The sequence below is a fragment of the Schistocerca piceifrons genome, chromosome 9 (assembly GCF_021461385.2).
Source record: "Schistocerca piceifrons isolate TAMUIC-IGC-003096 chromosome 9, iqSchPice1.1, whole genome shotgun sequence".
Taxonomy (NCBI): domain Eukaryota; kingdom Metazoa; phylum Arthropoda; class Insecta; order Orthoptera; family Acrididae; genus Schistocerca; species Schistocerca piceifrons.
Genome location: NC_060146.1, coordinates 137170072 through 137195970, shown reverse-complemented (window position 1 = coordinate 137195970; position 25899 = coordinate 137170072). Strand labels below are relative to the sequence as shown.

At 45.2% G+C, this 25899-nt stretch overlaps 1 protein-coding gene across 19 annotated transcripts in view; it reads right to left on the bottom strand.

Annotated features, from left to right (window-relative positions):
- Positions 1–25899, bottom strand: part of LOC124716986 (speckle-type POZ protein-like) — a 128325-nt gene that overhangs the window by 56852 nt on the left and 45574 nt on the right. For 13 of the 19 annotated variants that reach the window (XM_047243596.1, XM_047243601.1, XM_047243599.1 and 10 more), the window contains one exon: positions 15753–16919. In XM_047243596.1, coding sequence (XP_047099552.1) covers positions 15753–16919 — 1167 coding nt within the window. The remainder of the gene's footprint in view (positions 1–15752; positions 16920–25899) is intronic. The other 6 variants (XM_047243605.1, XM_047243606.1, XM_047243607.1 and 3 more) reach the window with 1 other exon arrangement.

Sequence of the window (25899 nt, the reverse complement as noted above, 5' to 3'; positions counted from 1 at the left end):
CTAAAGTCCCCTAGAAGCAGTATGGGAGAAGGGAGTTGTTGAAGGGTAGTAAGGGCAAGGGATGTGGGTGGCCTGTCAAGTGGGAGGTAGAGATTACAGACTGTGATGGGAGTGGCCAGATGGAACCTGACAGCAATTGCTTCCAGAGTGGTATGGAGGGAACCGATCTACTAACAATGTCCTTGCAGACCAAGGTGCAGCACAGAAGCCCGCAAGGGGCAAATTCGGTTGCGACAAAGTGTGGAACCCACGAAGGGTGGGCGAGTCTGAATTGACAAAATGGGTCTGCTGGAGAGCAATGCAAGCAGTAGAGTAGGAGGAAAGAAGGGGCTGCAACTCTGTGAGGTGACACAAATATCCATTACAACTCCACTGGAGGATTTTCAAGCCAGAGTCCAAATGGGAAGTAAACGGACCGGAGTCGGTCACACCGCCCAGTCGCCATCCGTCACCGATCAGGATGGAGTAATGTCCATATAGGTGAGGTCAGGCTCTGTTGGTTCATTGGCTGGAGGAGGGGAAGGCAGCACCTCAGGGGGTACTGGAGGGTTCTCGCCCTTGTTCTTGTGTTTCTGCTTCTTCTCTTGTGAAGGAAGAGGGCAGACTGCAGCAAGGTAAAGCACGGAATTACAGCTGGAAATCTTGGCACCCACTTGTCGTGGATTACGTGGTCGATGTGGAGCTGCAGATTGCCTTTCAGGGGGGTGCTGGGAAGACAGGGCAGACTGCAGCGAGGTAAAGCACGGAATTACAGCTGGAAATCTTGGCACCCACTGGTCGTGGATTACGTGGTCGATGTGGAGCTGCAGATCGCCTTTCAGGGGGGTGCTGGGAAGTGGTGCCCCTGGAGGGAGATCCAGTACTGGCGTTGCCGAAGAAGGGGAGTGCTGCTCCAGTGGGGGAGGGGGAGGGGGAGAAGCACCTGAAGGGGTGGGCATGGGTACTGATGGGGAGGTAGAGGGGATGAATGGGGCGGGGGCTGGGAAGAGCAAGCAAGGGGTAGGAGTGGGAATGGACGTAACTGAAGTAAAAGTAGAAGTTATAAGCACGGAACAGAGAAGGTCATACTTTCAACAAGTCTCGGTGTAGGTAAGTCGATCTAAGATCTTGTACTCTTGAATCTGTCATAATTTCACATACACTGGGCATGATGGTGAGCAGGGAGGATGCTGCACATTACAATTTATGCACACCATCAGGGGAGCACAGGCACTCCCCTCATGGATGGGTCGCCCAAAGTCACCGCACCGGGAATCATTGGTGCAACGGGTAAACATGTCCAAACCGTAAGCATTTAAAGCATCTCATCAGTGGTGGAATGTAAGTTTTTACATCACACCGATACACCATTACCTTGACCTCCTCTGGGAGGGTGTCCCCTCGTAGGTCAGGATAAAGACGCCTGTATCAGAGCGTTTGTTTTTATGGCGTGCCGTACACGGCAGATAAATCGAACTACTTAGCACTTGAGGTTTGCACGGAACTCCTCGTCAGTTTGGAGAAGAAGATCTACATCTACATCTACATCTACATTTATACTCTGCAAGCCACCCAACGGTGTGTGGCGGAGGGCACTTTACGTGCCACTGTCATTACCTCCCTTTCCTGTTCCAGTCGCGTATGGTTCGCGGGAAGAACGACTGTCTGAAAGCCTCCGTGCGCGCTCTAATCTCTCTAATTTTACATTCGTGATCTCCTCGGGAGGTATAAGTAGGGGGAAGCAATATATTCGATACCTCATCCAGAAACGCACCCTCTCGAATCCTGGCGAGCAAGCTACACCGCGATGCAGAGCGGCTCTCTTGCAGAGTCTGCCACTTGAGTTTGTTAAACATCTCCGTAACGCTATCACGGTTACCAAATAACCCTATGACAAAACGCACCGCTCTTCTTTGGATCTTCTCTATCTCCTCCGTCAACCCGATCTGGTATGGATCCCACACTGATGAGCAATACTCAAGTATAGGTTGAATGGGTGTTTTGTAAGCCATCTCCTTTGTTGATGGACTACATTTTCTAAGGACTCTCCCAATGAATCTCAACCTGGTACCCGCCTTACCAACAATTAATTTTATATGATCATTCCACTTCAAATCGTTCCGCACACATACTCCCAGATATTTTACAGAAGTAACTGCTACCAGTGTTTGTTGCGCTATTATATAATCATACAATAAAGGATCCTTCTTTCTATGTATTCGCAATACATTACATTTGTCTATGTTAAGGGTCAGTTGCCACTCCCTGCACCAAGTGCCTATCCGCTGCAGATCTTCCTGCATTTCGCTACAATTTTCTAATGCTGCAACTTCTCTGTATACTACAGCATCATCCGCGAAAAGCCGCGTGGAACTTCCGACACTATCTACTAGGTCATTTATATATATTGTGAAAAGCAATGGTCCCATAACACTCCCCTGTGGTACGCCAGAGGTTACTTTAACGTCTGTAGACGTCTCTCCATTGATAACAACATGCTGTGTTCTGTTTGCTAAAAACTCTTCAATCCAGCCACACAGCTGGTCTGATATTCCGTAGGCTCTTAATTTGTTTATCAGGCGACAGTGCGGAACTGTATCAAACGCCTTCCGGAAGTCTAGAAAAATAGCATCTACCTGGGTGCCTGTATCTAATATTTTCTGGGTCTCATGAACAAATAAAGCGAGTTGGGTCTCCCACGATCGCTGTTTCCGGAATCCATGTTGATTCCTACATAGTAGATTCTGGGTTTCCAAAAACGACATGATACTCGAGCAAAAAACATGTTCTAAAATTCTACAACAGATCGACGTCAGATATATAGGTCTATAGTTTTGCGCATCTGCTCGACGACCCTTCTTGAAGACTGGGACTATCTGTGCTCTTTTCCAATCATTTGGAACCTTACGTTCCTCTAGAGTCTTGAGGTACACGGCTATTAGAAGGGGGGCAAGTTCTTTCGCGTACTCTGTGTAGAATCGAATTGGTATCCCGTCAGGTCCAGTGGACTTTCCTCTATTGAGTGATTCCAGCTGCTTTTCTATTCCTTGGACACTTATTTCGATGTCAGCCATTTTTTTGTTTGTGCGAGGATTTAGAGAAGGAACTGCAGTGCAGTCTTCCTCTGTGAAACAGCTTTGGAAAAAGGTGTTTAGTGTTTCAGCTTTACGCGTGTCATCCTCTGTTTCAATGCCTTCATCATCCCGGAGTGTCTGGATATGCTGTTTCGAGCCACTTACTGATTTAACGTAAGACCAGAACTTCCTAGGATTTTCTGTCAAGTCCGTACATAGAATTTTACTTTCGAATTCACTGAACGCTTCACACATAGCCCTCCTTACGCTAACTTTGACATCGTTTAGCTTCTGTTTGTCTGAGAGGTTTTGGCTGCGTTTAAACTTGGAGTGAAGCTCTCTTTGCTTTCGCAGTAGTTTCCTAACTTTGTTGTTGTACCACGGTGCGTTTTTCCCGTCCCTCACAGTTTTACTCGGCACGTACCTGTCTAAAACGCATTTTACGATTGCCTTGAACTTTTTCCATAAACACTCAACATTGTCAGTGTCAGAACAGAAATTTTCGTTTTGATCTGTTTGGTAGTCTGAAATCTGCCTTCTATTACTCTTGCTAAACAGATAAACCTTCCTCCCATCCCGGTGGAAAATGATGCCCTGTATAGAGTTCAAATATTGGTGGGGTGCGACGGAGACTGGGATGTCACCAAGATGGTCACAAGCACGCAGGGCTTCAGATTGGGCAGCAGAAGATGTCTTTATGAGCAAAGAACCAGACCGCATTTTACTCATGGATTCCCCTTCGCCATATTTATCTTCAATTGTCTCCACAAAAATAAAGGCTTGGTCGTGGCAAAACTTTCGACATCTGTCCTGGTACAAACCAGGTACCGAGGGAAAGGTTTCAACACAAGCTGGTGAGCTTCACCCTCTTCCCAAGGGGTGGCCAGGGAGGATAAGGCCAATGGATCAGAAGGAATGTCATGTCTTCTATCACACAATGGCCAGGATGTTGAAGCTTTTGTCGCTTCATGTGCAAGGCGTCCACTCTAGTACCACCCACTCCGGCCAGGGGCTCGCCCCATGGGCACCACCCAGCCACAGCAAGAGTCGTCTGGCACAGCGGTCATTGCCAGGAGTTCTGAGGCCCCAAAGTGGCGAGCATCGACTCCTTGGAACGCACGAGGCATTAACAGCTCAGGTACTAGCAATGTGATTCCTGTGTTGTCAGGGGGCTCAGCCAATTGGACACTTAACAGCCCCATCACACAGACTGGCTACCGTGATGGTGACCTAGCAGGAAAGTGGCCAGGGTGCAAGGAGAAATGGGAGGGGAGGAGGAGAGGAGCAGCACCATGGAAACTAGGTTGGGAGTTCATCCCCAAATTGCTCACACTGAACAGAAAACGTAGGAAATGGGGGTCAATCCCCAAGGGGACCAAAAACGCCAAAAAAGAGATGGAAACAGTGTTGTAACTGCAACCAGGACGGTCGCGGGGCAGCACTGACGGAAGGCGCAGTGGGACCCGCGGAGAGGCCCGTGAACACACACACAATGGAAAGGGACGGACACGACCAATGTAGGACAGAACGAATACCACAAAACCGAACAACAGAGTCACAAGGAAACAAACTTGTACATGAACCAGTAAGAGAGCAGTCTAGTGTAAGCGAGGTGTAAGCCGACGTATGCGAGATTAGACTGACTTGATGTGCGAGTGGCCAGCGCTTAAGTACGCTCTCGGGGGCCCCGCTATTGGCCGCTGGGACCACGTGTTCCACTGGTGGCGCCCCCACACTAAAAGCGGGCCAGGAGGCGTGCACCGCCACAGCTTACGGTGCAGTGACCTCTATGGGTCTTCAACGTCCATGACGTCTGGTGCGGATTCAAATTCCGCAGTGCGCAGTACCAGAAACAGCAAACTAAACAATAGCACATACCAAAACAAAGCCAGAAGGATAGCCATGTCAATATAAAGTAGTCCACCAAGAGGGAAAGGAGGGGGGAAAGGAGCAAGGACAGGAAAGGAGAGGAAAAGGGATGGTAATGTAGTCTGGAAAAAGGAAGGAGACTGCAATAGCTCGGGCGAGGCCCCATGCACGCCACACACATACCCACTAAAGGGACTGTGGGACCCTGGTGGGGACGGGGGTGGGGGGACGAACAAATAGACATGATATGTTTGAGGTTGTTGACATCTGAGCCGTGGTAAAAATTGCTCTTTCGAAGAGCACGTAGTGTGAAGCAGTCGCCCTCTGCTTCTGGCGGTGGCGCCGCTGTGGCTATCGCTGCTTTGATGTCTCCTTCTGGTGGGAAAGGGAAAGGTTGCCTGTTCACGTGCATTTAAGGGGCGCTATGAGCTAGCCAGTCAGTCAGTCAGTCAGTCAGTCAGGGGTCAGTCTCTCGTTCCCAGCTTGCTAGTCTGTCTCTCGTCCTATAAAGCCGGCAAAATGAGTCTTTCCACTCCGCCAGTAAGAAACTCAGCGAGTGGTCACCCAGTCGGGGCTTAGTTCCTGCATCTGAGTCTGCACGTTAGGCCGCCAGTCTGCTCGATTTTGCTCAGGCAATGGTCATTGGCGGTTGGATCGATCGGTTGGTCGGTCACGCACTGAGACACAAGATGACGTGTCCGTCTTGAACGTCGGTGCATGTGAGGTCACCATGTGAGTCCAGTGGGCCGCGGAGTATAGCGAGGGGTAGTGAGTTCGCAGTCAACACGAGAGCAACAGGAGTCAACCCATGACGTCAGTGTGGCCGGTGCGAGCTGCGATGCCATGAGACGGGAGATCGGCGCGCCTTCCTGCATCCGTGGAAGCGGCTGGCAGCGGACGGTTCGGGAGAGCGATTTGGGGGTGCTGCACCAGGTCTTCTCCAGAAATCGCAGTTTATTAGAAGTTAAGTGATTGGTGATATGTTGTTTCATTTACTTGTTAAATTCTACTTGTTTTCTTGGTGAAGTCACAAGCTGCTTTGTTTTGGGGTCGTCCCACCATTCTTCTCTGTTTACCCACCCACGGGAAGGTGGTTATTTATGAATTGGGTGGTCCGTTTTTCCCTTGTGGAGTAGGGTGGGTTAGAGCAACCTGTGGTTCGGGTTGTTCGGTAATCTCCCTATCAATCTGCCGTACGTTAGTAGCTGCCTCTGTCATGTTTGTTGGGTTCGGTGCGTTAATGAATTTATTGCTTGGAGTGTAACGGCCTAATTCCTGAAATATGTTTTGATCTTGCCTATCATCTTGAGAGGCAGTACTGTAGAGCATGTTAACTGGTATGGCCAACCTTGTATAATTTTATATAAGATTGCATTCCATGGGCTTTTATTTAAATAGTCATTTTAGTATATAAAGTTGCCACCCTTCCAATGTAAGACTTTTCTTAGAAGTTAAAATCAAGTTGCACTTTTGGTGGCAAAGTTAATATTTTCATTTTAGTGTTTTGTACCATTTCCATCCCTCCTACGGGGTGCATAGTTTGTGTGCTTGTGTGAATTGTTAAAATTTTTAGGTTAAAGTAATCTGGTGTGTTGCAGAGTTGAACCAGTGTAGTCTTTCAGAGGTTGTTGTGAGCGGTCGTAACTATGGCCGTGTCAAAAGGGAGCAGCAAGGTTCTCAGCCCGAAAGCTCATACAGTCAAAGATTTGTTTGTGTCTGCCTCTGAATAAATTGTAACTTGATATTTAGTGGGTGCTTTCTGATTATAATTTTAAATCTGTTTCTTTAAAAATAAATAAAAAATATTCTTTAGGCACCATTAAAGTGAATATATTACCATTTGTTAAAAAGGAATTTGCTTATGGTTTCATCAGTTACTCCCTGGCAACTACTTCCACGCTCACATAGTGTCATTAAATGTGTAAATGTTCTTGATGAATCGCTAGTAAGTAGAATAAATTCTCAAGAAAATTCTTTGAAAATAAAGCACAGTTCAACATCGAAACTGGTATCAGCACAAAGGACAAATAAAACAAGCAGAAGCATGTATGTGTGTGTGTGTTCAGTGGAATAGGTAAAAAATCAGTTGTGTCATATCTGAGTAACTTTAAACTGTCAGCACAGGGCAGGAGCAAGTAGAGGAACTATGGCTCAAGTTTGTTTACAGTCAATGTAAAGGAACTTCTAAACAAATTGACATTATTGCCCAATAGGTGTAAAACAAAGCATAGGGCTATAGACAGAGATGCTGAATGAAACACATTTAGCTGTCACGAGAGCAATGCATGAAGCCTTCAGTGTCTAACAAAGCAGAATATTGTCGAACGATCTTTCAAAAAACCAAAAGAAATTCCGGTTGTATAAAGGCTGATAATGGCACCAAAGTTAGTGTCCAGTCCCTAATGACTGAAACAGGAACTGAAACACTGTTGACAAATGTGCGTTTACAAAGGAAAATCCAGAAGAATTGTGCCAATTTGATCCTCGAACCACTGAATAGATGAATAAAATAAGTATTATACCTGGCAGATGGCCGTACCGTAGGTGCAACCCCAACGGAGGGTTATCTGTTGAGAGGCAAAATAAACGTGTGGTTTCTAAAGAGGGGCAACAGCCTTTTCAGTAGTAGCAGGGGGCAACAGTCTGGATGATTGACTGATCTGGCCTTGTAACACTAACCAAAACGGCCTTGCTGTGCTGGTACTGCGAACGGCTGAAAGCAAGGGGAAATTACAGCCGTAATTTTTCCTGAGGGCATGCAGCTTTACTGTATGGTTAAATGATGATGGCGTCCTCTTGGGTAAAATATTCCGGAGGTAAAATAGTCCCCCATTCGGATCTCTGGGCAGGGACTACTCAGGAGGATGTTATCAGGAGAAAGGAAACTGGTGTTCTACGGATCGGAGTGTGGAATGTCAGATCCCTTAATTGGGCAGGTAGGTTAGAAAATTTAAAAAGGGAAATGGATAGGTTAAAGTCAGATATAGTGGGAATTAGTGAAGTTTGGTGGCAGGAGGAACAAGACTTTTGGTCAGGTGAATACAGGGTTATAAATACAAAATCAAATAAGGGTAATGCAGGAGTAGGTTTAATAATGAATTAAAAAAAAAAAAAAAAAATAGGAGTGCAGGTAAGCTACTACAAACAGCATAGTGAACACATTATTGTGGCCAAGGTAGACACGAAGCCCACGCCTACTACAGTAGTACAAGTTTATATGCAGATGATGAAGAAATTGATGAAATGTATGATGAGATAAAAGAAATTATTCAGATTGTGAAGGGAGACGAAAATTTAATAGTCATGGGTGAATGGAATTCGAGAGTAGGAAAAGGGAGAGAAGGAAACATAGTAGGTGAATATGGATTGGGGGTAAGAAATGAAAGAGGAAGCCGTTCGGTAGAATTTTGCACAGAGCATAAATTAATCATAGCTAACACTTGGTTCAAGAATCATGAAAGAAAGTTGTATACATGGAAGAACCCAGGAGATACTAAAAGGTATCAGATAGATTATATAATGATAAAACAGAGATTTAGGAACCAGGTTTTAAATTGTAAGGCATTTCCAGGTGCAGATGTGGACTCTGACCACAATCTATTTGTTATGAACTGTAGATTAAAACTGAAGAAACTGCGAAAAGGTGGGAGTTTAAGGAGATGGGACCTTAATAAACTGACTAAACAAGAGGTTGTAGAGCGTTTCAGGGAGAGCATAAGGGAACAATTGACATGAATGGGGGAAAGAAATACAGTAGAAGAAGAATGGGTAGAACTGAAGGATGAAGTAGTGAAGGCAACAGAGGATCAAGTAGGTAAAAAGACAAGGGCTGGTAGAAATCCGTGGGTAACAGAAAAAATATTGAATTTAATTGATGAAAGGAGAAAATATAAAAATGCAGTAAATAAAGCTGGCAAAAAGGAATACAAACGTCTCAAAAATGAGATCGACAGGAAGTGCAAAACTGCTAAGCAGGGATGGCTAGAGGACAAATGTAAGGATGTAGAGGCTTATCTCACTAGGGGTAAGATAGATACTGCCTACAGGAAAATTAAGGAGACCTTTGGAGAAAAGAGAACCACTTCTATTAAATATCAAGAGCTCAGATAGAAACCCAGTTCTAAGCAAAGAAGGGAAAGCAGAAAGATGGAAGGAGTATACAGAGGGTCTATACAAGGGTGTTGTACTTGAGGACAATATTATGGAAATGGAACAGGATGTAGATGAAGATGAAATGAGGGATACAATACTGCGTGAAGAGTTTGACAGAGCACTGAAAGACCTGAGTCGAAACAAGGCCCCTGGAGTAGACAACATTCCATTAGAACTACTGACGGCCTTGGGAGATCCAGTCATGACAAAACTCTACCATCTGGTGAGCAAGATGTACGACACAGGCGAAGAATATAATAATTCTAATCCCAAAGAAGGCAGGTGCTGCCAGATGTGAAAATTACCGAACTATCAGTTTAATAAGTCACAGCTGCAAAATAACAATGCGAATTCTTTACAGATGAATGGAAAAACTAGTAGAAGTCGACCTCGGGGAAGATCAGTTTGGATTCCGTAGAAATGTTGGAACACGTGAGGCAATACTTACCTTACGCCTTATCTTAGAAGCTAGATTAAGGAAAGGCAAACCTACGTTTCTAGCATTTGTAGACTTAGAGAAAGCTTTTGACAATGTTGACTGGAATACTCTCTTTCAAATTCTGAAGGTAGCAAGGGTAAAAATACAGGGAGCGAAAGGCTATTTACAATTTGTACAGAAACCAGATGGCAGATATAAGAGTTGAGGGGCATGAAAGGGAAGCAGTGGTTGGAAGGGAGTGAGACAGGGTTGTAGCCTCTCCCCGATGTTATTCAATCTGTATATTGAGCAAGCAGTAAAAGAAACAAAAGAAAAATTCGGAGTAGGTATTGAAGTCCATGGAGAAGAAATAAAAACTTTCAGGTTTGCCAATGACATTGTAATTCTGTCAGAGACAGCGAAGGACTTGGAAGAGCAGTTGAATGGAATGGACAGTGTCTTGAAAGGAGGATATAAGATGAACATCAACAAAAGCAAAACAAGGATCATGGAATGTAGTTGAATTAAGTCGGGTGATGCTGAGGGAATTAGATTAGGAAATGAGACACTTAAAGTAGTAAAGGAGTTTTGCTATTTGGGGAGCAAAGTAACTGATGATGGTTGAAGTAGAGAGGATATAAAGTGTAGACTGGCAATGGCAAGGAAAGCGTTTCTGAAGAAGAGAAATTTGTTAACATCGAGTATAGATTTAAGTGTCAGGAAGTCGTTTCTGAAAGTATTTGTACGGAATGTAACCATGTATGGAAGTGAAACATGGACGATAAATAGTTTGAACAAGAAGAGAATAAAAGCTTTCGAAATGTGGTGCTACAGAAGAATGCTGAAGATTAGATGGGTAGATCACGTAACTAATGAGGAGGTACTGAATAGAATAGGGGAGAAGAGGAGTTTGTTGCACAACTTGACAAGAAGGGACTGGATTGTTCGCATCGCAGATTTATCATTTAATGATGAAAATGCACTATTTTTTTCCTTGTAATTGCCTGGAAGCCACTGATCAATGGTAGTTTTCCTCCGGAATCTTAATCCATTTTGGCTGAAAAATCTTGATAGCCAGCCCCAGCTAGCTTCAAAACTGATAATGCGTAGTTCTTTGGCTAAAGCCAATGCTTTATGTTGGCACATTTCACTCATCACCGCACATCTGTACTGTCACTTCTCGTCTACATAATAGCAGAGCCTTTTTTTCGAGCTCTGGATGCTTAGCTTTTTGGCCGTGAAATGCCTGCTGATGACCGTTAGTTTCTTGAAGCAGTGTTTTTGTTTTTTCGCCAGTCGTGAATACACCTCTCGCTCACATTGTACTTTCTTCCCACTGCACAATTTCCAATGGTCTCTGCTTCTTCAATAATTTTCAGTTTTTCTTTAGCACTGTACAAGCGATAATGAGAACTTGTAGCCATAATTAACAAGTTTGAAAGTTTGAAGACATTGTTAATACTTCACTTCTAACATGCTACTGGTGCGTCACAGACTGAGGCTTCAACAATGCAATAATATAATTGGATCTATTGCTGGAGGTGGATCAGCAGCACCCTCGTTTCGAATAATCTATGCATCCCAGTTTTTCGTCCTTAAATACGGGGAAAAAACATGCGCAGATTATTCAAGTATATATAGTACTGCAATCCCTTACCTTTCACTCATACAGGGATTGTGAGGATAAAATTAGAATAATTACTGTACACAAAGAGGTGTTCAGACAATCATTCTTCTCGTGATTCACAAGTGAATGGACTGGAAAGAAACCCTAATAAACAATGGTACGTACCCTACACCACACACCTCACAGTGGCCTGCAGAGTACTGTGGCTAGCTTATCACAAATGAAAACAAGGGAAGAGCAAGTAACTGTGGGAACAAGTAAATGTAGAGCAACTGTTTTACACATTGATGTTAAAAGTGCTTAAATAAAACCCTGAGTCTCATTAAACAGCATATATTAAAAGAGGAATGTACATGCAGTCAAAATGTAAAACTGACTAATTCAGACTTTGTAATAGACTCTTTTGGTCTTTTTTTTTTTAATTAAAAAAAATTTAGAATTTTATGAGTTTCAGCTTTAAGTCATTGTCAGAATCTGTCAGATAAAAACACAAAAGTGAAATAGTTATCATACCTATTATAAAGCATTTATATATACAAGACATATCATATTAAGATGGCATCAATCCATAGCATCTTCCCAAAACCCCAATTGTGCAAGAATACCATGCTAGACTTTTACACTAGGACTTCTGACACAATATTGTGTATTGATGGCTTAATGATGGATGTCTCACTTTTATATACAGGATGTCCCAGCAATGTCATGACAAACTCTAAGTGAGGTGACTGACAACATGACTCGTAAGTGCAAAGACCTCTGTGTCTGCAAACATTGTCTTACACCGCTAGGTGGTGCTGTACCCGGGAGTACTGGAGCAGAATGTGACATTTCCTCACTGGAGTGCTAGCCAGTATACGAGCAGCACGATCATTACAGAAACGGGGAGCTTGCAGACCTGCGCTTAATGTGTGGAACAGATGAGCACAATGGATGAGCTGCCGGATGCATTTATTGAGAACATATACCAGACAGACATCAACTGCAGCACAGTTTCTTTGCTCATTTGCACTGAGCTTTCTGTGACTACGAGTCATTAAGTAGCAGCAGGGCTAGTGAGAACTGGCCACAATCGGTGCATTCAGTCATTGGGGAAGAAAGTGTGTCTGATGCTGTGGAGACTGATCCAAGTGCCAACATTCAGGCCATTACCTCGAACTTAATAATGTCTCTTGGTAGTGTCCAGCATGTTTTAACACTGAGTCTTTACACGCCTTTCATCTCCAAGGGGTGCAGTTATTGAATGCTGATGACCGCCCCGCACTTATGCGTTTTGCCCAGTGGTTTCTGGCACAAAGTGGACGAAATGTGAATTTCCCAGCTTACGTGTTGTTCACTAATGAGGCCACATTCGCTGAGGATAGTGTATTCAATCTACAACAATCCGCATTTGTGAGTAGAAAACAACCCCAACAATATGTGGCACCAGGTGGCGCAAAAAACAACCCCAACAATATGTGGCACCAGGTGGCGCAATATCGCTTCACACTTACTGTGTGGGCAAGTTCAGTCGGCAACTGGTTAGTTGGGCAGTACCTTTTACCATCCCACTAGACCAGGGCTTAACAACTGGCCAGTTTTGAGCGCGAGTACTCGCGTCTGCTCAGGCACGTGCTCGCGAGCAGGTGCAACGTCACGGAGTATGGAGGATCAGTTCTAACAGTCACTTCGCTGGTTAAGAATCATGTCAAGTCGCCATTGTGTAACCACAACCATGCTTTCGCAGTTCAACCCCCATTAGGAGGAATTGTATCTGTTTACAGAAAAAGATGGTGTTGCAAAATGTTCAGTATGTCACAAAACGTTGAATTCTTTTAGGAAATTTAATTTGCAGCGACATTATATGTCGTACCATGCGAAAGACTACGGAAGTGGAAAATGTGATGGACCAGATCGTGCACAGGAAGTTATTAAACTTAAAAGGAAGCTATCCGAAGAAGATCTGGACGACGAAGAAAAATCAACTGAGGCAGCTCTCAGAGTGAGTTACAAAATTGCTTTGCTTTTAGCAAAATCCCTGCGCCCCTTCACTGATGGCGATTTAATAAAAGAATGTTTGGTAGTTGCAGCGGAACATTTGTGTCCATCTCAAGTTGAACAGTTTCGGATTGTGCCATTACATAACATGACCATTATGCGTTGCATACAGGAGATGGTAGACGACGTCCAGAGCCAGCTTGCAAATATCTGTAAAGATTTTATGGCGTATTCTCTAGCTCTGGACGAAAGTGTTGATATCACTGGAACAGCGCAGCTTGCCATATTTATTAGTGTTGTTAATAGAGATCTTCAGGTGAGGGAGGAGCTCCTCGATGTAGTAGCCATGAAGGACACTACAACCGGAGGTGATATTTAAGTAGTGTTGAAGAAAGTGTTGAAAATATAGGATTGTCGTGGAATTCTTTAGTTTCAGTGTCTACAGACGGTGCACCAGCGATGACGGGAAAAAAAAAAAAAAAATCAGGTTTCGTTGCACTGTTGAAGAACACCAGGAAAACTTATGTGCAAAGATTATCACTCTAAAAAATGTGATGAGTGTTGTTCATACAACCAATTATATAAGGAAGCATGGGCTACAACACAGGCAATTAAAAAGCTTTCTTGAGGATGTAGAAAGCCAGTATGGTAGCCTGCTTTATTACAGCGAGGTCCGCTGGCTTAGTCGTGGCGAATTATTAAATCGATTTTTTTGCCTATTAGATGAGATAAATATGTTCATGGAAATAAATAACATGTGTGTTCCTGAATTGAAATAGCCTTCATGGAAATGTGATCTCGCGTTCTTAGCAGATTTAACTAGCCATCTGAATGCTTTGAACATTTCACTACAAGGTAAAGATCTGCTAATTACTCATTTCATAGATCGAATACGAGCTTTTAAAATGAAATTGACACTTTGGGCAAGTCAGCTGGAAACAGGAAATCTAGCTCAGTTTCCTAAATTATCATCCATGCAAGATGTTCACAAAGACTGTGAACGTTATTCTCACAGTTTAGTTGCCCTTAAGGAAGAATTTGATCAACGCTTTCAAGATCTGACAGCACTAGACAGTGATTTTGATCTGTTCTCTCCATATTCAGCAAATATTTAAGAGATTCGTCCTGAACTGCAGCAAGAAATTATTGACCTGCAGTGTGACAGAGAATACAGAGACAAATTTCAGAACAAGAAAAACATTTTGGAATTCTACAGACACTTCCCTCAGGATAGATTTCCTCGTTTGCACGAACTGGCGGCTACAATAATATCAATGTTCGGTTCCACGTATGTTTGTGAACAACTGTTCTCTGCAATGAAATGTAACAAGACGCGCCTGAGAAACGCATTGTCTGATCAAAATTTAAACTGCATGCTGCGCATACAATGCACAAGAACAATTACTCCGAACATTAGACGCAATTGTAAAGGGCAAAAAGTACAAGATAACCGAGAATCCCACACTTATTGTGTAACAGTTCACAAATTAATACGAATGTAGAGGCATACACTAAGCTAATAAAATTATGTGGCACGTGTACATTCTCCTTTGTTTCATTTGTGGCAGTAATAATTCGTGAGTGATATCCCTGCAGGTGGCCGTGGATTTACATTGACTGGCGGCAGCTGTTGTGTGCCCCACTGACTCTCCCCACACTCTGCTCTGGTCCGGTAGTGGGGGTAGCGTGCTCGCACTGCTCCGTGCTCGCACCTTGCTACTCACAGCTTGCTCCGCGAGCACGTATGTTGTGAAGCCCTGCACTAGACCAACGTGAAGTGTAATACCTTTCTGGAACTGGTTCTTTGCAGCTTGCTTAAAGATGTTCCTGAAAATATGAGGTGTAGCATGTGGGTTCCAATATGATGCTTGCTCATTGTAGATGGTAATTCGTGTAGTTATCTGGATAGGTGAGTCCCACATGAATGGATTGGGCATGGTGGACCGGTTCCCTGGACCCAAGCTTCCCAGATTAATTCCAATATTTATATCTCTTTTGGGGAGCTATGAAATCTCTCATCTATTGTGATCCTGTGGAGTCTGAAATGGATCTCTTCCCAAGGATTGTCAGTACAGCTGCTACAACCAAAGAAACTCCTGGTGTGTTAAGTATGTCTGGCAGTCGATGCTACGTCTGTCTGGCATGTGTGGTGCAAACTTCAAACACCTGTTTTAACATTTTGAGCCATGTTCATATTGTAAACCATGTGTACTCATCATGCCCGATACATCTTCCCAGTGACTCATTTCCTTTCCAATATTGGACTTCTGCTACCAGTTACCTCTGACATCTGTGGCCACAGGTTGCTATATGATTATCAATCCTCACAACATGACCCACCTCCATTAGAAGTTTGTCACAATATTTTTGGGACACCTCTAATATACATGTAACATTTTGTTATCTGAAAGATTACTTCTAATTTGTGTAACTGTTAAGTTTATACAAAAAAGTGATAAAGATTGAGTATAATGTTGTCTACGGTACATGTAATCAAGGACTGATTATGTGCCATTTATTGACCGATTCAAAAATTGTAGTTGGCTTGATCACCCACTAGACAAGGATGAACCAGCCACTATGAGACCCATTAAAATAACTGACTTACTAAGCACCAGTACACACAGTAAGTACTGATTGTTACACTGATAGTTACCTCTGGGAACCAGCTGCGATGAGTTGACTGATCTTTTCGACAGAGTCAGGGTCGCTGTGGAGGGCATCCTTCCAGCCTGTAGTGCCCATCACCTCTTCAATATGCCGCTTTATGAAAGCTACAGAAGCCTTGAGTAGGGCATCACATGAGTTGACCACAGCAAAGACTGCAGAATTGGCAGCATTGTCTATGGTGAGGCGCCTCGCCAGCTCCACCTCGCACTGGCTCTTTAGCTCACACAGGTCGTAACGGTCTGCAAACACCAGCAAGCCCCGGGCCATATCGCACAGTGCCGGTGCGCGGCCTGTATACATGTAACGCAGTGCCTCTGCCACCACACCCGGTTCCACGCCCTCGATGTAGACGCAGTTTTCTTGTGCTTCCTTCATATCCTGCTGCAACATTCTGGCAAAGACAGGGCTGCGGGTGGACAGCACTGCCTTGTGCGCTTTGAATTTGACATCTCCAGCTTGCAGAATGAAGTCTGAAAAATCTTGGGACTCCAACAAGTTACCGAAGTCTCTAGCAAGGCCGGGCTCAGTCTCCAGAGCAGAAGCACTTGGCAACTCGTCCCACACAATGCACATAATCTCCACCTCGCACTCGAATGTCAATCTGTCACCCACATTCCTGTAACCATCTGTAATGGGAAAGGTGTCACTGATAGACTTTGGTGCTGACTTCTCACCCCCTTTAAGTGTACAGTATAACGGCGGATACACTTCACGTTTCTCGTCTCCACCTAAAGAAAGTGTAGCTTTCAGGTTTGCTTTGGCAGGTTCCTTGCTTACTTTCAACCAGAAACAGAGATGTAACTCGTTGCCTTTCTTCGACAGCACCATGCACCACTCGCTCGAATTTGGGTGACGGAAAGAAGTAGATGCTATGCTGCTCACGTCCTCGGGCCAGTTCTTTATGCCCGTAACTGTCCAGGTGTAAACAACTTTTTCTTTCTCAAATCTTGTAATGCCTGCAGCTGACACATTATTGCACCTGCTTGCGGTGATCATTGGTGGTTGACATATTGTACCTTCCACAACAGGTGACAATGGCACCGTGGATGTCGGCGTCAAACTTGCATTACCAAATGAATGAGCCTGCGGAAATTGTGGACTTTGCGCTAATGGGAACATGTTGGTTGACGCGTGGCACCTGAAACGGATAAACCTGTCATTAGTGCAGAATACAGTAGCAGCCAACATACTGAAGGAAAAACCATAATATCATGACTGCACATAGTTGGAAGACACGCTAACAGCAGCTTTACATGGCTGCTTTGGAAACAGGGTTGTTAGAAGTACCACCAGATGAGTAGGGTGGGTAGGACATATCTGTGTGTTATATTTGCTTGTATTTCTTAGGGCCACACTGTGTCTTCTCAGATGGAATATATTTATGAAATTCCACATTAGTCTACTTATTTCACAACTTTTGTCAAATAAATTAACATCTGCCCAAAGATAACTGTGCTGTCAAATACTACAATCTTCTATTTGCCGAAAAATATCAACACATGCAACTTGTGAGCTAACTCGGCAATGATAAATAGTTGACATTCGAGTCTTGGGCTGTTGCATATCTTTACTCTGCAATGGATTGTGCAGTCATACCACCCATGACACAGTGACTCATTATTCAAACATTGCAGTGTCTGCATAGGCAATTGATGTATTTGCTATAAAGGCATTTATAAATATAGGGTGTACATGAATTCCAGCAGCACTTTCAATTATTTACTGCACAAGAACAAAACATTGTACAGATATCATACATATGAAATTTTGAAGAGGAACCCTGAACCCTGAAAGTCCCCCCCCCCCCCCCCCCCTCCCCTCCCATGGATACCACCCGATCATAGTCTGGTAACTTTCCGACAGTCAGCACTAGTGGCAAACATGGCAAGTTCAGGTGCAGAGTGGGATTTCTGTGTGTTGGAGATTGACGAATGTTTAAAACCAGGTACAGTAAGAAGCCACCAACAAGGAAGGCCATTTACTACTGGCACAATAAATTCGTTATGATGGGTTGCTTGTGCCCAGCAAAGAGAAGCGGACATCCCGGTATGAGTGGGTGAATGTGGATCGCGTAAGAGACACATTCATAAGGAGTCGAAAGAAATCGGTGCAGAGTGCATCCCGTGAACTCTAAATGGCCCCAATGACAGTGTGCTCCACCCCATTTTAATCGTGAAGTTCGTGGATACCTGAGCACGGAGCTGCCGCATCAATGGACTGGCAGTGCTACAGAAGGGGACAGTTGTTTCATGAAATGGCCTCCCCGATCGCCAGATCTCACTCCGTGTGACTTTTTCTTTGGGGACACAATAAAGATTGGGTGTATGTACTGCCTCCTACCACATGACGTAACAGAGCTCCGGGAGAGAATATGGGAAGTGAGTGCCACAGTGACAACGCCATGCTGGGACGGGTATGGCAAGTATTCGATTACTGTATTGACATCTGCTGGGTCACTCATGGTTCACATATGGAACATTTGTAAAAAACTTTCAGAGATTCTCTTCAAATTGCAATATGCACAACATCTGTACAATGTTTGGTTCTCATGCAATAAATAACATAGTGTTCCTGGACTTTAGTTACACCCTGTACGTCATGGTTCACCATAACTGATAATGATAACTGACACTTTTGTTCTATGAAGTATAATTTTATCTTCTTTGTCATTCCAAAAAACAAACTTTGGAAGTGCTTGTGTAATAAAATGGATCAGTGCCAGAAGACCATATAATTAATAAAAAGAAAAGAAAGCTACACAATCGTAAAAGGAACAAAATTACAAACAGTTGCACCACATTTCTTCTCTGGTTGCTCAAACTGCTCATCGGCCCTTTTTAGCTTGTGTAAGAGACTAGACTCCCTAAAAATCAATTCAGAAAAGACTTTCTAGCAAAAATTCATATTTGATGTTTTCTTTTCCTTTTCGTTTTTCTTTTCTTCTAGAAATGCTTTTCTTGCTATGGACAGCCTGCATTTTATATCATCTCTATTATGGTCATCTTCAGATATTTTGCTGTATTAACAGCAAAACTCATTTTTTAGTGTCTCATTTCCTGGCCTTAAGCTATCTTGATTATTTATATTGCGATTTGTACTGAACACTATCTTTATATCTGCACTCTTACAAACTATTGAAGAGTATGGCATGGGGTGCTTCCCACTGTACTACATATGAAGGATCTCTTTCCATCCATTCATGTACAGTGCAGAGGAAGAATAATTGCTTAAATTTTTCTGTGCACACTAACAGGAAAAAAACGAAATTTAAAATCAGCAGCAATGGGAACAAAGTCATAAAATTTGAGAAACTAAAGGCAGAAGGAATGCTTAAAAATCCACTATAAAAAGGGGTTGGTTGTCCCCAAAAAAGGCTTCAAATGACTGACGTCATTTCACTGTCACTAATAAACTGTAGAACGCGGTCAGCTGAGCGCGTGTCATCTGCTAAAATCGACGATAGATCAGGCGATAGCTGTAGACGGGAGCGTAACGGATTAAAATAGGGGCATTCAATTAAAAGGTGTCTGACCGTCCACAGCTGAGAGCAGTGGGGACAGAGTGGGGGAGGATCACCGCTTAAAAGATGTCGATGGCTAAAAAGACAGTGCCCTATCCGGAGTCTAGCTAAAATTACCTCCTCCCGATGACGCGTTCGGGAGGAAGAGGTCCAAGCGCAAGGAAGGGTTTTCACTTCCCGCAATTTATTATGGGGAAGTGTTGACCAATGCGCATTCCATAATTGAGCAACTTGGCGACATAAACCGCTCCGGAGATCGGTAAACGGAAGAGACTGAATAGCTGGCCGAGGAAGAGAGACTGCAGCCTTGGCCGCTAAATCGGCCGCCTCATTCCCACAGATACCAGCGTGTCCCGGGAGCCAGAGGAACGCCACTGAGACGCCCCCCAGGTGGAGCAAGCGCAGACAGTCCTGAATCCGGTGGACCAGAGGGTGCACAGGGTAAAGAGCTTGGAGACTTAGGAGAGAGCTGAGAGAATCTGAGCAGATTACATACTGTATCCGCTGATGGCGGCGGATGTAGTGGACAGCCTGGAGAACAGCGTAAAGCTCCGCAGTATAAACCGAACACTGGTCGGGAAGCCGAAAGTGATTTGGGGTGTCGCCAACAATATAGGCAGTCCGTACACCTAACGATGTTTTCGAGCCATCTGTGTAAATAAATGTGGCTTCCGTCATTTGTGCACATAGAGCAGCAAATGCCTGACGGTAAACAAGTGTAGGGGTACCATCCTTGGGAAATTGAAATAGGTCTCTGAGCAAGTCGATCCGGGGACGGAGCCAAGGCGGTGCTGTACACCAAGTTGTCAAGAAGGTTTTAGGAAAGCGGAAGGAAAGAGAATGGAGCAGTTGACGGAAGCGGACTCCCGGGGGTAGGAGGGAGGAGGAGCGGCCTGCATACCCGACATCAAAGGAGGCGTCGAAAAAAAGGTCATGGGCTGGATTAGCAGGCATGGAAGACAGATGGCTAGCATAACGACTCAGAAGGACTGCCCGCCGATTGGACAGCGGAGGTTCAGCAGTCTCAGCATAAAGGCTTTCCACAGGGCTGGTGTAAAAAACTCCAGACACTAAACGTAATCCACGGTGGTGGATAGAGTCGAGACGCCGAAGAATAGACGGCCGAGCAGAGGAGTAGACTATGCTTCCATAATCCAATTTCGAGCGCACTAAGGTGCGATAGAGGCGGAGAAGGACCACTCGGTCCGCTCCCCAGGAGGTACCATTCAGGACACGGAGGGTGTTAAGGGAACGCAGACAGCGAGCCGAAAGATAGGAAACGTGGGAGGACCAGCACAGTTTTCTGTCAAACATAAGACCCAAGAATTTAGCGACGTCGGAAAACGGAAGGTTGACAGGACCTAGATGTAAGGACGGCGGAAGAAACTCCTTACATCGTCAAAAATTAACACAAACGGTCTTACTGAGTGAGAAACGGAAGCCGGTTTCGATGCTCCACGAGTGGAGGCGATCGAGACATCCTTGAAGACGTCTTTCAAGAAGGCTGGTCCGTTGAGAGCTGTAGTAGATCGCAAAATCGTCCACAAAGAGGGATCCCGAGACATCGGGAAGGAGACAATCCATAATTGGATTAATGGCGATGGCGAACAGTACAACACTCAGCACGGAGCCCTGGGGTACCCCGTTTTCTTGGGAGAAAGTACGGGAGAGAGTAGTGTTCACCCGCACCCTAAATGTGCGCTCTGCCATAAATTCGCGAAGAAAAAGGGGCAGCCGGCCTCGAAAGCCCCAAGAGAACAGTGTGCGGAGGATGCCTGTCCTCCAACAGGTATCGTATGCTCTCTCCAGATCAAAAAATATTGCTACCGTTTGGCGTTTCCGGAGAAAATTGTTCATGATATAAGTGGAGAGAGCAACAAGATGGTCAATGGCAGAACGATGCTTTCGGAATCCGCATTGGGCTGGTGTTAAAAGACTGCGAGATTCCAGCTACCAAGCTAAACGGTAATTCACCATACGCTCCAAAACCTTACAGACACTACTCGTGAGAGAAATGGGGCGATAGCTAGAGGGGAGATGTTTGTCCTTTCCAGGTTTCGGAACGGGAACGACAATAGCTTCCCGCCATCGCCTGGGAAAGGTACTGTCGGTCCAAATTCGATTATAAAGGCGAAGGAGGTAACCCAGGCTATGGGTTGATAAATGCAGCAACATTTGGACATGGATACCATCCGGTCCTGGGGCGGAGGAGCGAGAAGAAGAGAGGGCATGTTGGAGTTCCCGCATGGAGAAAACAGTATTGTAGCTTTCATGATTTTGAGAGGAGAAAGCAAGATGTCGCACTTCCGCTGCACGTTTCTTCGGGAGAAACGCTGGCGGGTAATTTGAAGAGCTCGAAATCTCAGCAAAGTGCTGACCCAATGAGTTAGAAATTGCGACGGGGTCCACTAAGGTATCATGCGCGACAGTGAGCCCAGAGACCGGGGAGAAACTAGGCGCGCCTGAGAACCGTCGAAGCCGACTCCAAACTTCCGAGGAGGGAGTGAAGGTGTTAAATGAGCTAATAAAGAATTTCCAGCTTGCCTTCTTGCTATCGCGGATGACGCGACGGCATCGCGCACAGAGCTGCTTATATCGGATACAGTTGGCCAAAGTTGGATGGTGACGGAAAATGCGAAGAGCACGTCGCCGCTCACGTATTGTGTCACGGCATGCCTCGTTCCACCAAGGAACTGGGGGGCGCCGGGGCAATTCGGAGGTGCGTGGTATTGAACGTTCCGCAGCTGTGAGAATAACGTCGGTAACATGTGTGACCTCATCGTCGACGCTGGGAAAGCGACGGTCATCGAATGTCGCTAGAGACGAAAAAAGTGTCCAATCGGCTTGGGCAAACTTCCAGCGGCGCGAGCGCATATATGGCAGTTGAGGCTGCAGTCTAAGAACACATGGAAAGTGGTCACTCGAGTGTGTATCATCAAGGGCGAACCATTCAAAGTGCCGAGCTAGCGGAACAGTACCGACCGCAAGGTCCAAATGAGATAAATTTGTCGTGGAGGCAGACAAAAATGTGGGGACCCCAGTGTTGAGGCAGACTAGATCCGCTTGGTGGAAGACGTCTAGCAATAGTGAGCCACGTGGACAAGGATGTGGAGATCCCCAAAGCGGGTGGTGGGCATTGAAGTCCCCAACCAGCAAATAGGGGGGTGGAAGCTGAACAAGAAGATGAAGATCAGCTCGTGCCATTGGTGTGGACGATGGAATGTATACCGTACAAAGAGAGAACGTGTATCCAGAAAGGGAAAGACGGACGGCGACAGCTTGGAAGGAACTGTTTAAGGGGATTGGGTGATAATGGAGAGTATCATGGAGCAGAATCATGAGTCCTCCATGGGCTGGAGTGCCTTCAACAGAGGGGAGGTCATATCGGACAGACTGAAAATGAGGGAGAACAAAGCGGTCATGGGGACGCAGCTTTGTTTCCTGAAGACAGAAGATGACCGGCGAGTAGGATCGTAAGAGGATCGACAATTCATCCCGATTGGCTCGAATGCCGCGGATATTCCAGTGGATAATGGACATAGGGTGAACAGAAAATGGAGGAATGTGACCAAGGGTGCTGTCAACTCAACGACTGCTCAGAGCTTGCGACCGACAGCATGGAATGGCATTCAGTCGAAGGCAGAAGATCCTGATCCATAGGTTGGTCAGGAGCAGCTCCTGCCACCAACGATCGGCCAGTTGACCGGCCACCAGCAGTGTGCCTCGGCGACACAGAAGACGGCCGAGGGCGATTTCCGCCAGGTGGTGCTGTAGATGGGACACGCCTTGGCGGAGAAGGAGAGGAACTGTGTTTCTTCGTAGCCTTCTTGGAAGTATGATGTTTAGATGAAGGAGGAACCGATGGTTGTGAAGTTGCGGTACGTAAAAACTCTTCACGAGAATGCTCTTTTTTCGAAGACTTGGCGTCTGACTTTTGGGCTCGAGATTTAGCAGAACCCGACGAAGGGTGAGCCATAGAGTGGGCAGGCGAAAGAGGTGAGGTTGAACGGGCGATCTTTGCGCTGGCCGATCCGACGACCGTGGTACTAAAGGTGAGGTCGCAAGTCTGCGTGGCCGCCTCCTTTGTTGGCCGAGGAGAAGCAAGGACAGTGCTGTATTTTCCTTTCTGAGGCACGGTGGGCTGTCGACTGGCGAGTAACTTTCGAGCAGCAAAGGTCGATACCTTTTCCTTCAGTCTTCTTTCCTGGATGAGCTTTTCGTCCTTAAAAACGGGGCAATCTCGAGAGGAAGCAGCGTGGTCACCCATACAGTTGATGCAGCGAGGGGATGGAGGTGGACAAGCACCCTCATGGGCATCCTTGCCACACGTAACACATTTGGCCGGATTGGAACAGGACTGGCTGGTGTGATTGAACCGCTGACATCGATAGCAACGCGTAGGGTTTGGGACATAAGGGCGAACGGAAATTATCTCATAGCCTGCTTTGATTTTTGATGGGAGTTGAACTTTGTCAAATGTCAAGAAGACAGTGCGGGTTGGAATGATGTTCGAGTCAACCCTTTTTATAACCCGATGAACAGCCGTGACGCCCTGGTCAGACAGGTAGTGCTGAATTTCTTCGTCAGACAATCCATCGAGGGAGCGGGTATAAACGACTCCACGCGAGGAATTTAAGGTACGGTGCGGTTCCACCCGGACAGGGAAGGTGTGGAGCAGAGAAGTACGCAGCAATTTTTGAGCCTGGAGGGCACTGTGTGTTTCTAACAACAGGGTGCCATTCCGTAATCTGGAACAAGACTTTACAGGACCCGCAATTGCGTCGACACCTTTCTGAATAATGAAAGGGTTGACCGTGGAAAAGTCGTGACCTTCGTCAGACCAAGAAACAACAAGGAACTGTGGCAACGATGGAAGAACCGTCTGTGGCTGAGACTCAGTGAACTTACGTTTGTGTGCAGACATAGTGGAAGGTGAGGAAACCATAGCGGAAGAATCCCCCATGATAACCGGCGTCTCCGATGGCGCGCTCCTCCCTTGTGGGGGCCCTCACCGAGGGCACACCCGCCTTAGGTGATTGTTCACACCTCAGGTCACACCTCCCGACAAACGGACGGAGGGACCAATCGGCACTTTCGGAAGGTATCAGCTCGGGTAATCACCCCTCCCTGGGCCTGGCCGTTACCAGGGGGTACGTACGTGTCCTACCTGTCTATCCGGGGCAGGGAATTACGCGTTACCCCGTCACCGGCTACGCATGGAAGTGCGTGGGTCGGCCTTCAGACACGCACAGGGAGGAAGAAAGAGAAAGGGAAAGGAAAGAAGAGGGGGTCTCAAACGCCGCAGCGGAGAAAAGGGTAAAGAGAAGAGATAAGGAAAAGAGAAGGACAAAGGAAGGAAGAAGACATACAAGCAAGGAAGGCGAAGAATGCGGTACATTTACAAGCGTCCGTCTCCGGACGTAGGCACAAACCATACTCCCAGAAGGGGAGAAAGGGAAGGAAAGAGCCAGAGGTGAGGGGGGGGCGGGGGGCGAAGACAGGGGATGGGGAAGGATGCGGAAAGGGAAGGTATGCAGCCCGGAAAGGAAGGAAGGCCACATTAGCTCGGGGCCCCGTGCTCGCTACACACGTATCCACAAAAGAGTTGTGGATCCCCTGGGGGGGTTGTCTGAACTTGTCTTCAGAGTCCCCATGGAAGCAACAAACAGGTTGCTGTAGTATTTCCTACATTCCTCAATTAATAACTGTTCTTTAAGCACTTTTTATATAGGTTATCATAGCACAGTTGACATATACTTACAAGCTTCTAGCAGATCAGGTTTTTTGAACATTTCTAATACTGCCTGTTTTTTTTTTTTTTTTATTATTTTAAATTTTTAAATATATTCTTCTGGTCCTGTCTGGAATGATACCCACACAAATGTAAAATTTTAGAAAGGAATGCATGAATGTTTTTACACTGCCTCCTTTGTAAACTCGGTGTTTTCACAGTATTTGCCATCTGTTTTACCAATGTGATATTTCCCCTTTATACCCCCAACAAACTGTTACACTCAGGTATTTGTACTAGTTGACTGGATCCAAATGTGACTCATTGATACTATAATCATACGCCAGTACTTTTCCACTTCTTGTTAAATGCACAATTTTATATTTCCGAACATTTAAACCAGCATTTACAACAAGTTGCTAACCACTGCTCAACTTTAAATCTTATAAATATTTATGAGGTGTGAATCAAGCATTCACTTTGAACATTGAGTAATCAAAGCTAATCATGGGAATGTATCACTGCGTGAGGATCAGAGGAATGCAACTCCATTTTAACAATTTTACAAAAGAAATGAAAGAAGGTATTTCAATACACAAATTTCATGTTTCAGTGACTTAATCCAAGCTTTAATGAACAATCTCTGCACCACTAAACACCACACTAAAAAACCTGTGAAGATGACGCTATAACTTTAAAAAAATATTACTGACTGGTTCACTATTATTTGTTGTTTAATATAAGGCTAAGGAGATACGTCATTGTAATTCCAAGCGAATCAGTCTAGAGGTTTTACATTTTGGGGGCACGCACTTGGCTGAGAAAATATAGTACAAAAACCTTATTTCCACATTAAAAAAAGTCATCAATTGCAGTTAAAAT